At 35.1% G+C, this 12,619-nt stretch overlaps 3 protein-coding genes across 3 annotated transcripts; 2 read left to right on the top strand and 1 right to left on the bottom strand.

Moving 5' to 3' along the window:
- The first annotated feature begins 2,645 nt into the window (after positions 1–2,645).
- Positions 2,646–5,739, top strand: LOC108224358 (receptor-like protein 6). The gene is given in 1 exon segment (XM_017398939.2): positions 2,646–5,739. A coding segment is annotated over 1 exon segment (2,769 nt). The 5' UTR covers positions 2,646–2,832; the 3' UTR covers positions 5,602–5,739.
- Positions 5,740–5,981: 242 nt separating this feature from the next.
- LOC108226952 (F-box protein At3g07870) lies at positions 5,982–7,328 on the bottom strand. The gene has a single exon (XM_017401948.2). The coding sequence runs from the start codon at positions 7,119–7,121 to the stop codon at positions 6,000–6,002; it is 1,122 nt and encodes a 373-aa protein (XP_017257437.1). The 5' UTR covers positions 7,122–7,328; the 3' UTR covers positions 5,982–5,999.
- A 3,490-nt stretch (positions 7,329–10,818) lies between these two features.
- On the top strand, positions 10,819–11,268 carry LOC108226829 (F-box protein SNE). Its single transcript, XM_017401823.2, has one exon. The coding sequence runs from the start codon at positions 10,819–10,821 to the stop codon at positions 11,266–11,268; it is 450 nt and encodes a 149-aa protein (XP_017257312.1).
- The last annotated feature ends 1,351 nt before the right edge of the window (positions 11,269–12,619 follow it).

Here is a 12,619-nt window from a genome sequence, read left to right as displayed (position 1 = left end):
AACGGGAGCCAAATATTTGAAAAGGGGACCAAAGTTTGGTCACTTTTCTGAGAATTTGGAACGGACAGAAGGGTAAAAATAAGTTCTAAATTCTGAGAAAAGTGGCCAAATTTTGGCCCGCTTTTCAAAAATGTGACTCCCGTTAGGCTTTCGTTAGGGACATTTAACGGGAGCCACACTTTAAAAAGTGGAGCCAAAATTTGGCCATCTTTGAGAATTTGAAACTCTGGCCAATTTTTTGAAAACCGGTGCAAACTTTGGCCACAACTCTGAAGTTTACTCCTTAAAACAATGGCATATACCCATACACGTACATATGTATTACCATAAATCAGGATTAAAACATAATGAGACGATTAGCTATTAGAAATCTATAAATAAATTGGAAAAGAGAAATCAATATTAAGTCTAAAAAAAATATAAAAACTCTATAATTCTATAGAGCATACATAAATCACATATTTAAAAAACATCTTAAAATTTTACATTTACAAAAGATGAAAACATGTATAATTTTGTATTACACAAGTCTGTCCAATAACAATTTAAAAGAATCACGTACTTTTAAGTGTCTAACCTATTTTAAATGTTTAACCTATATTTTTTGTTCATTAAAAGTAAGGTAGAGAACCGTGTTAAAGAAGTAAAGACAATTTATGAATTTGGCTAGTCAATATGGCTTTTATTTTTTTTCATCGGGATGAACTTTAACACATATACAAATATGAATGGGTCGACTGAAATTTCACCTTAGGGCCAACCCCAGCCCCTTTTATGATCCGCCCTAACGATGTCACTATCACTAATATCACTAATAATCAATTGTCACGTGGTTTCGATTTAATTATAAATTCAAGTTATCTAACTTAAAAATCCTGTTAGATTTATATATTAATTACTTTTAAACCAACTATAAATTTAAATTTTAGTAAAAATTTAAGGAACCTATAAGGCAATTGCAAAATATTGTTTCATCTCTTAAGAAATAGTAAACAACACGATGATTTTACTAAAATAAAATATATTATTTTCGAAACAAATTCATATCATAACATATATTTGAAAATATTTTTTTATAAATAATTAAATTAAAATAGGATTAAAAGTCTAGAAAGTATTATATATAAATAAAGATAATGTATATAAGTATATTGAGAATATGATAATGCAATCAAATAAAAAAAATATTATAATTATAATAAATTAAAAATTATTTAAACTCGTGCTTGGGAGGGGTTATAAGCTAGTTTTTAAAAAATATGAAAACATAATTTTATTGAATAACTTATTTTCCTTGCATGGTACTTTCCAAAACACAATATTTTTTTATTTAGGAAAGTATTTCAGCTGTTTGTGGAAGGCTGGCTGAATTTGAATTGCGGCAAGTCCTTAATCCGATCTAAACATGCAAGTCCTTAATCCGATCTAAACACTATATTTTTTATGAAGAAAAGTATTCAACTAGTTTAGTTAAAGATCCAATAAATTCTAATCACAACAAACCTCTTAATCCAGTCCTTAGACCGGAAACACACTATTTTTATCAAGAAAAGTATTCAAATCTAAAGCGCAGTGAATTCGAATACCTGACAACTTTTTATATTTATCTAATCCTCATGTGAGTTTTGATGAAGAAAAATATTCAAATTGAATGATCAGTGAATTCGAATTGCGATTTATCTAGGAAGCATAATTAGAAAAACTGAATTAGAATTTTGACAAGTCCTCCACTACTTGGAAGAAGTTAAGAAAAATGCTTCATACGCAATTAAAAAAGGTATTCAACTTGTTCAGTGGAAGACTAGGTGAATTAGATTACCCAGTTTTTTTTTATAACACTAGCGTGATATATATAAAGCTATCCAACGACTCTAAATTCCAGAAGTCGAAGAGTTTTACATATATGCGATGGCGTCGTACAGCTTTAGGGCAACTCCAACCCAACACCAAGACACCATTTTGGTGTCAAATTTGGTGTCAAATTCACTCCAACCCAACACCAAATTGGTGTAAAGTTGACACCAAATGAATTGGTTGACACCAAATTTGGTGTCAAGTATTGATTTGGTGCAATTTTTACACCAAATTTGGAGTTTTCCAAAATACCTACTATACCCTCACATATGTTAATGAAAACAAAATTATTCCATCTATGTCCCATTAAAGTTGTTTTATGTTATATTATTTATTCTTTAATCATAATTGTTTTAAATTTTCTTTCTTTACTATTTTACTCAAGTTTTTTATTTATTTCCAAATATCAATAACTTTATATTCTTATATAGAAGATATGTTTTTTAAATAGATTTGATTAAAAATGGAATACACAATGATTAAAATTACCTCACATATGTATACCCTCACATATGTATTATCATGCACAACTTGATAGTTGAGGATGAACGAGACATGTACATGATTACGTGGAAACATCTTCTGCCGCTGTCGAAATGGAAAGAAATGGAGATGACGAATTTCAAGATTTTCTTAGTAGATATCGACAAATTAAAGATAAGGAAGCTCATTTTGAACTTCGCAATGCCTTGATCGAGCACATATGGGAAGAGCATGGGAATTCATATAATTAAGTTGTCCTCTTGAATTTATTAATGAATTTATTAATGAATTTATAATTATTTTAGGTCCTTGTTTATTGAACATGTTAAAATTTAAGTACAAATTCAATAATGATATAAATACCTTAAAAAGAGTGAATATTCCATTTAATGTGTAAAAGATTCTTTTTGGTATAGGATATGGTGTTGATGGGTTGGAGTGAAATTTTGATTTGGTGTAGTTTTCACACCAAATTGGTGTATTTTTCACACCAAAATGGTGTTATGGGTTGGAGACGGTCTTAAAAACTTCATATTCTTGTTTCTTCTATACTCTCTTCATGTTATTGCTAGGGTGCATACCATAATGCCCCCTGCTGCTATGTTGTGCCACGATCATGAGAGATCTGTTTTGTTACACTTTAAGCAAAGCCCTTCACTTAATGAGTCCGCCTCTTATGATTCGTCTGCTTACTCAAAGACTGAATCTTGGAAGGCTCGGGGAGAAAATGGTACTGATTGCTGCTCGTGGCATGGGGTCGAATGCGATGAAAAAACTGGTTATATCATTGGCCTTCACCTCAACAGCGCCTACCTCTATGGCACTCTTGGCTCCAATATCTTTACCCTTGTTCACCTTCAGACCCTAAACTTGGCTGACAATAACTTTCGGCGCTCCACAATCCCACATGAAATTTCTCATCTTTCAAGTTTATCTCGCCTTGACCTCTCATTCTCTGTTTTTTCTGGCCCAATCCCAACCGAGCTGTCAAAATTGTTCAAATTGACTTACCTTGATCTGAGTGAAAACGACTTCTCTGGTATCTTTCCCGTTGATATTTTCCATTTACCCCACATGCTTGTTCTTGATGTGGGAGACAACGAAAATCTAACCGGTGTTTTGCCAGAGTTTAACCGAACAAGCTCCTTCAAGGAATTGAGACTTAGCTTCACAAATTTCTCCGGTAACCTGCCAATCTCAGTCGGAAATTTGCAGTCACTTACTAAATTGAAACTCGGAGCCTGCAACTTTTCAGGGTCAATTCCGACCTCTATTGCTAACTTGACCCAACTCACTCATCTATAACTTTCCTCTAACAAATTCAGTAAATCTACAAGTTTTTCCTGGCTCGACAACTTAACCAAACTTACTTACTTGAACCTTGAATCTTGCAATATACATGGTGACATCCCATCATCTCTTGCAAACAATACCCAACTTACCCATCTTTATCTTGATTCCAATTACTTTGCGGGTGAAATACCAGTGTGCCTAACGAACATGACCCACTTAATTGAGTTAGATTTGTCCAATAATGAACTAACAGGCCCAATATTGAGCTCATTCTCTCAACTCGAAAACCTTGAATTTCTTGATCTGAGTAGAAATAATCTTATTGGAACAGTAGAGGCTGATATTTTTTTCAGTCATAAAAAGCTTGAGTCTCTCAGTCTATCTTCCAACAATATAACCTTCATTACCCACCATCACATTAACTTTACCATTCCAACTCTTAGAGAATTACAATTGGATGGCTGTAACTTGAGAAAGATCCCCTATTTTTTGAAGTTACAAAATAATTTGGAGATTTTATTCCTGAGTGCAAACAGTATTCATGGGAAAATTCCACACTGGATATGGAATGTTAGTGATCATCTAGGGGCAGTTGACCTTTCTTCCAACTTCCTTACATCTATTGAACATAATCTGACTGTTTTCTCAAGTAAGAGTCTAGAAGTCATTGACATAGGAAATAATATGTTGCAAGGGAATCTCCCAGTTCCACCACCAAATACAATTGAGTACAGGGTGTCTAACAACAGGCTAACCGGAGATATTCCACCCTTGATCTGTAGTGGCATGTCCCTTACAATACTTGACTTGTCGTATAACAACATGAGTGGGCCTATTCCTCGATGTTTGAGCAATTCATTGGCATCTCTTAATCTCCAAAGCAACAATTTTTCTGGAACTATTCCTCAATTGTATTCAGAAGATTGCAATTTGAAGGAAATTGACTTGAGTCAAAACCAGCTTAAAGGAGAAGTACCAAAATCTTTGATGAGTTGTAAAATGCTTGAGATTTTAGATCTATCAGATAATCAGATTGAACAGACTTTCCCCGCCTGGTTGGGGACTCTTCCTCAATTGCAGGTTCTTTTTCTGCATTCCAACAAATTTCATGGTGCACTTGGAAGCCCCAGAAGTCCTTTAGAGTTCCCAATGTTACGGATTATTGATGTCTCTCACAACTCTTTGACGGGTGTTTTGCCTGTGGAGTATATCAAGATATGGAATGCTATGAAAATGCATAGTCCAGACACGGAACTATATATAAGGATTGATGTAGAGTTTAACACACAGACTCGCAGTTGGCATTACCAACAACAGCAGAGCTCCATAACTCTTGTGAATAAGGGTGTAGAAACGGAGTACAAGCAGATTTTAAATATTCTCACTGCTATCGATCTCTCAAGTAACAATTTCACAGGTGAGATTCCAGAATCTCTTGGAAGTCTGAAGGAGCTTGAGTTACTCAACCTGTCAAACAATGAGCTCACTGGTCCCATTCCCCAATCCTTGGCAAACCTTACGAAGCTTGAATCGTTGGACCTTTCGCAAAACAAGCTCACAGGGGTCATCCCTCAGCAATTAGCATCGCAGCTCATTTCCCTTGAATTCTTCAACGTGTCCTACAACCTCCTCAGTGGTCACATACCACAAGGCTCGCAATTTGGGACATTTGACAAAGGTTCTTATGTGGGAAATTCAGGACTATGTGCATTCCCTTTATCAAATTGTGGAACTGTGCACTCACCACCAGCTGATGGCGACGAGGGTGATTCTGATGATACATATGAGTTTCCGAGTGGTTTTGATTGGATGTTCATATTAGCAGGAGTCGGAAGTGGACTGGTGGTGGGATTTGTAATGGGAAACATTCTAACGGATCGATACCCATGGCTGATAAGTTCGATTGCCCAGAGCTTTGCATGCAGAGAAAAGAAGCAGCGGAGGGCGAAGAGATCGATCATTCGGAGATAGTGATGAGGATCAGAATGTTGCAACTTGCAGGTTAACAGATGTTTGTCCCGAAATGTGATTTACCAACAGTCTCTTGTAAGTTGTAATAATGGTATATATTATTGTTTATGTGATAGTTTATATACTGTGAATTTTATGCAGGTATCTTGTTGAAAGTATGTGTTAGTACTGCACCTAAAGTTTATTTCAGCTTAGTGTCTTCTGCTTTTGAAATTTGAAGTTGAGCAGTCTGTAGGTTCAGCACCCACTCGAAAATCGAAATATTAATATCTTTAAGCAATCAAATTCCTGATTAATGCAATGGCTTGTACAAAGCATTTCTGAACCTTGGGCATTATTTGCAAAAAGATTTTACATTTGAGAATTAATACACTGAAACCTTCTCCAAAGTGAAACTGTTAAAGTCTTATGAAACTTGGGACATAAAGCATTGCATCAAATATTCCCCGGGACGGATCGCGAAATATCTCAAGTTCTTGCACAGTTTTGGTTCCAGGATGATAAGTGAACATAAAATCATCGCGGAATAACATCAATATAGATCCGTCCATAAAAACTTTGAGTACATGAACCATCTCATCTAACGGCCTAGCATGATTTTCTCTGATGACAACCTCTTTAGTCCAGCTTTCCTTTAGTCCATAATCCTTCATTACCCAAATGACAAATTCAGACTCTGATGTATTATCACATACACACAAACAACCTCTTAAAATTCCCAGGCTTCTAACATAATATTCGTGATCACCTAAAGGAGCAGACTCAGCAGAGGCATTTAGTTGAAAAGACTCTGTCTCCATATCAAAAGCACACACCAGTTCATGAGAGTTAACGTTATCTCGCTCATAAGCTAGCCAATGAAGATTGCCGTTGACAGACACACCAGTCTGACGGCCACCAACTAGAAAGGGCACATGTCCTAAACATCTCCACTGGCCTTCGCCAAGTGTGTAGACTGCACATTCTGATATATACGAGCCTTCCTCGGACGGATAATTTCCTTGATAAAAGCGTACCACCTTGTACTGCTTTGTGGATGCAACGGACCCAAAACCATAAATGACGATTGCATATGATTTTCTTATGTAGTTGTTATCAGGAAGGAGCACGTACTCTCGTGTAACCGGATTGCATATATAAGTTGCCTCATCAACAGAATATCGCCATAAACAAACCAGGCCATCAACCGAACCAATTAACCACAAATCAAGAGTATCCTGGAGGCCAAATTTAGGTTCAGACCTGATCAACGGATCATGGTGAACGTCGTGGTGATCAGGTTTATCCTCTAATTCACCAATCTTCAAACAATCAGGTCCAGATTGGTACCGTTGATAAATTAGAAGACCGACAGGTGATCTTGAAAGGTGCAGATTGATAAAGTAAAGTTCCGAGAGCAGATGGCTCCATGTTTTGCATACGCATTTGCAATGAACTATGGTCTTCACAGGAAGTCTTGACAAGATATCAGCCATCAGGTGCCAAGGAATTTCCATTATAGATGATTTGTCACTGCACATTGTGTTGCAGAGGAGATGTGTATGGTTGATGTTAGCAAATAACGAATATATAGTACTCAAAAAACATATACAAGCAGAGAAAAATCAATGTTACTTGATGATCACTCCTACACAACAAGAATGAGTCGTATGTCAAATTAATTGACCCGTGACTTTGATTAGTAGTAGCCATTGCAGATGTTTCAAAGAAAGTTCTTTATTAAGACAAGTGCACATAACTTAACTTCCAGAAGGTTGGTCAACCTTAAATCATACTATCAGGCTAATCTTTTCTCATGTGATTAAGACCATCATAATGCTTGCACTACCGTTAATATGGTATTGAACCAATCAGATACTCAAATTACGGGCTACTGCTCAAAGACTACCCGAATGAGCTGCAGTTTCTTGTTACAAAGTGTTGAAGACTCTTCTGGTTAATAATAGTTGATTGCTACCGTTCAAATACTAAGTAGAAATCAGTATAGGCTGGCGGCATGGTTCTAAAAATTCTGATTTGGCCGAATAATCTCATGTAACATGTATTTCCGATTGGATTTTCAAAATGCGATTGAGCACTATAAATTTTTTAATGATATGTTATGTAGTAGATTAAATTAATATATTAAATATTATTATAATATTACAAAATATTTGATTTTTAATTCGACTAATTTTTCTGATTAATCCCCGATCATTCGATGAATCCCTAATCAGCCCTTCCATTCAATACTACTGCTTCTCGATTTTTTTGATATGTTGTGAGGAGTACTTATTGTGGATGTATGTACGATTTGTTTGTTAGCAAGTCCACCCATCAATTCTAATTCCTGATTTTCACAATAAATTCGAAGAAGTAAGTCTATATTTAAAGTTTAAACGTATGTAACGATTTGCTCGCAACAAGCAAGGAATTTTACCACACCCAAACAGCCAAACATAAGAAATACGATGAAGCCAAAACAACAATTAAGTAACGCATTGCTTCTATATATATTTTTTTACTCAATAAAAAACAAACAGAAAGTATTTTAGCAAAAATAATATTTGTGAGTGCAGTCTAAAATAGTAGTTGAACTTGTGCTTCGTGTCCTCTCTATACAGAATTTTAAATCATTTCCATATTGAATTTAAACTCTGGGCATCATCCTGGGGGTTTTCTCTCTAAGCATCCTTGTGCTCACCTTTTATCTCTTGTTTTCTTCAGTTTGTTACTATGTCTGCATTACATGACCCCTGTTTTTCAATCAAAGAAAGATCCGGTGAGTCAGGTTTCTCCGAAAGAGAAAGGATAACTTTCCGTAACACTTTAAGATTTTAAAGATCCGATATCATAACATCGGAAATTTTTACGAAACTCCAACTCCGAATAAATTAAATGTGGATAATAAGAGCACACACTACATGACTATACGACTACACTCGCCCACACACATGGAAAGCATGAAAAAAGCGTGAGAGCGAAATGTCAAAATTTAGCGGACTCGCTGATATATTATGTTGTTGTAATCTTGCAAAAGAGCATGAAATTCCTGAGCACAAAGAAAAGAAGCTGAATCGTGAACTCGCTTTCCTCTGCCTCATTCTAACATGTCCAACACACAACTCCAACTCAAAACCCAACAATTGAGATGTAGACACACAACGAGGGGCGGGGCCACTCCCTTTTGGCCAGGAATAAACAGTAATTCACGCATTCCATGGGGTGTTTGGCCGGTCTTAAAAGTCTGGTTTCTGAATTTATATATTGGAAACACTAATTTGTATTATTTGTGTACTTATAAGAAGTTGAAAATACTAAGGGCCCGTTTGGGTGAGGTTAAAATAAGTGTTTTTTGCTTAAAATAAAAAAGTGAAATAGAAGTCAGAAGCAAGTTAAGACTTATAAGTGATTAAAGTGTTTGGTAAAGAAGTGGAAGTCATGAAACAAAAGTTAGTATTCTTAACTTCTTTTAAGTGCTTCTTGACTTTTTATACAAACAGTACGAATAAGTGTTTATAACTTAAAAAACAGGAAGCCGGGCTTTTAAGTGTTTGCCAAACACCACCTAACTTTTGTTTTTTCGCTTATTTCCCAAACATTTTAATCACTTGTAAATTTTAATTTGCTTATAACTTTTAACTCAGTTTTTTAAACGGCCCCTATGTTGCATCTGTTTTAAACTTTCGTAAGAGCCTTGAAAATTTTCCTTTATAGACCAGACTCTTGACAACAAACGGCTGTGCAAGAATTTCGGATGGACCCCATCGTATCAGATATTTATCGACTTACAAGTACATACAACTCCATTATTGCAGAGGAAAAACTAACTGTCTCGGATAGTAGTATATAATATGCATGTAGATGTCACATTCACATAGGAACGAAAACCTTACTGTTGTGGTATCAATCACCAAGTACTACTCCTTGGTTGTATGTTGATATGATTTGTGATGCTGCTGAATCGACAATGGAGATTCTGACCACGCTGTAAATAAATTGAAGATGGATAGTAGTTACCGGCTAGTTTAGTCATCTCGTGATATAGAAACTTGACTCTGTGCCCCACATATTTAGAGGCAGCTGCCCATTCCATCGGTTGTATACTTTGTACACTTATGTAGCTGTATAGTCTATAGGGTTGTCCCCATATGTCACGCACACAATTCCCAGATGATTAAAACTAAGGGGCTTTTTTAACAAGTTTAAAAGAAGTGACTTCTTGCTTAAACTAAAAAAGTGGAGCAAAAGTGAGAAGCAAATAAATTAATAAAGTGTTTGGAAAAGAAGCAGAAGCTAGCATTCTCAGCTTCTTAAAAGTGTTTCTATTTTTTTACACAAACGGGTCAAGATAAGCAGGAGCCAGAAGCCGCTTCTGGCAATACAGACCCTAAGTCTGAGAATTCTAGATACCCAGAAGCAATGTTCTAAACATCTCTGATTTTTTTTTGAAAAAATTTATATTTGATTAAAAAAATTTATTTGTCAAAAATATTTCAGAGATAATCGATTAGTTTTAATTGCAAATTTCTATAACATGTTTTTATGCAATTTTCAATTTTTTTAATTTGACTAGGACCCATGATGCATAACTGTAGTCTGTAGGTTTTTGTTTGTGTGGTTCACATCCGATCCATTAATTTGATTAGGACTCATGATGCATAAGTGTAGGTTTTGTTTGCGTGGTCCAGACCCGATCCAAACTATGTACGATTACTATCTCGTCTAATGCGTTTAAGGAACTAATAGACACCCTCAAACGTAGTGTTGCAGAAGAAGAATGGTTCCATGCAGGGGTAGCCAGCCAGCTATAAATTATAATGCACACATGCAAGCGCAATTATTCACCAACACACAGGAAGCAAACAACGAAATATAAATGCTCCATGTTCGATCATCCATTCTCCCTCCATGTTCACATATTATTGCTCCCATTTGACAAAACTATCTTCTCTTTTCAACGGACATATGATTACAATCCCAGAGTATTCAACATAACAAAATGAAAACAACAAAAATCAATTTTTGGCTTTACCCTCTGAAAATAAAGAAATATGCTCCTCACTATGCAAAGACATTGGTTCCATTGCATTGCTCTTGGCCCTTCTTCCTTGGCCTCTTCTTTCTCCCTCTTATTCTCTTCTCTTCCCTTCTTATTTTATACCACTCTCTCCTGCCCAAATATATAAAATAAAATACGTGCTAGCTAGCTCCTCCTATTTTACACATTATATACATATGGCTCATGTGATTGGCAAGCGGAAGAGATTTAAGTTTTGCATTAACGACCACATTGACATACTCATAGAAATACTGAAGCGGCTCGACGACCGTTCCCTCGGTGTAGCCGCTTCAGTGTGTCGCCTATGGTGCTCGGTGACTAGGAATGACTCGTTGTGGGAGCATCTGTGCTTCCGCAACGTGTCACCTGTGGCATCAGGAGTGAGGCCGGTGGTGGTGGCGCTAGGGGGATACAGGAAGCTGTATATGGCGTGCGTGAGGCCGGTGTTGAGTCGGCTTAAACGGAGGAGGGGTGGTGAGGCGGAGATGGGGAGGCGGGTGTGGAGTAAGCAGGAGATTGAGCTGTGGTTGTCTTTGTTTTGTGTGGAGTATTATGAGAGGTTGATGTTGGGTGGTGGTGACAAGGCTGCGCCATCTTCTCTCATGTTTCTCTGCAATGCAATTTAATTTACAGACGCCTCCTTGGCCTTGGCATGCACTTATTTTCGAACTCTTGCTCTCTTGTTATCCAGGAATGATAGTGATTCATGGGACATGTACATCTGGTGAGGTCAAGCGAGGAAGAAGGCTTTGACCAAGCTATCATGTCACTGAAGCGTACCATCCAATCTATTTTTTGATTCATTTTCTTTTTCCTTTTATTTGATGTTTGCAATAATCTATTTAATATATTAAAATGTTATATATGTTTAAAATGTTAATCTTACTTATTTTCCTGTATTTCATATTGATGCTGAGTTTCATTTGCATGCAGAAGATGCCGCATGTAAGATTATAAATGTTCACAATTAATTATTTTCGATTAAATAATTCAATTGAAATGGGCCTGGATTTTTTTTCTAAAAATAAGTCTCATTTCTACATTTTTTTTCTAAAAAATATTTTAAGTATATATTTATCTATCTTTTTCTTAAAATTAATTTTATTTCTGAAAAATAAAATAAAACCAGACCTCTTATAATATTTGGATTTGACAAAAGAATTGAAAAATGTGTGGAAAGAAGACTAGAAGTGAAGAAAAAGATGGCACGCCTAAAAAAAATATCAACAAATGGATGAGTATAACGAGCCACGGCTAGTAGTGATGAAAAAAAAAAAATAAGGGTTATTTCATGTGTACAACAACTAAAATGATTATATCTCTGTTCTCATAATTTTAAATTTAATTATGATAATATATAGAATTATTGTTAACTATAGAAGAATTATATTCACCTCCAGTGATATAATTATGACTATGGACGCAAATCTCGTTTTCACAAATTTTTCACGTATTTATTGCGTCTCAAATTAATAACTTTTTTTAGTTCTTCAATAACTACATCGATCAAACTTTAATCATAAATAAAACTTATTTATATAATTTTATAATTTTGAAAACATATTAAATACAAGTTTTGAAAATATAATACAAAAAATATTATATAATATATATTGATCAATCTAACTAAATCAAAATTAAATCAATATTATTATATTTGAGATAAATGTAATATCACAAGATAAGTATAATCTCAAAATCATATTTACCGTTAATTAATGGAGTTTGGGATTGTTTTAACAAGTATATATCCTGAGGACTCACTTTCAGATGTGCCAGATCAAACAGCAAAAATGGGCGATTAAAATAAGAAGAGTTATTAATCAATTTTATGCATTAAATAAAATTATAATGTTGAGAGAAGGTTGGAGGCGAAATTAAATTTTAATATATATGTCTTGTAATAATTTCATACTACACTAAATGTGAACATTTGATGAAAACAACATTATATGCTGATAGCTGGGAACTTAAACT

Source organism: Daucus carota, chromosome 6, assembly GCF_001625215.2.
Source record: "Daucus carota subsp. sativus chromosome 6, DH1 v3.0, whole genome shotgun sequence".
In the NCBI taxonomy this organism is placed as follows: domain Eukaryota; kingdom Viridiplantae; phylum Streptophyta; class Magnoliopsida; order Apiales; family Apiaceae; genus Daucus; species Daucus carota.
Note: the sequence above shows the minus strand (reverse complement) of the source record. Positions and strands in the feature narration are given on the sequence as shown.

Coding starts and splice junctions, on each gene's coding strand:
- LOC108226952 (XM_017401948.2), bottom strand. CDS start 7,121: ATGTGCAGTGACAAATCATCTATAATGGAAATTCCTTGGCACCTGATG.
- LOC108226829 (XM_017401823.2), top strand. CDS start 10,819: ATGGCTCATGTGATTGGCAAGCGGAAGAGATTTAAGTTTTGCATTAAC.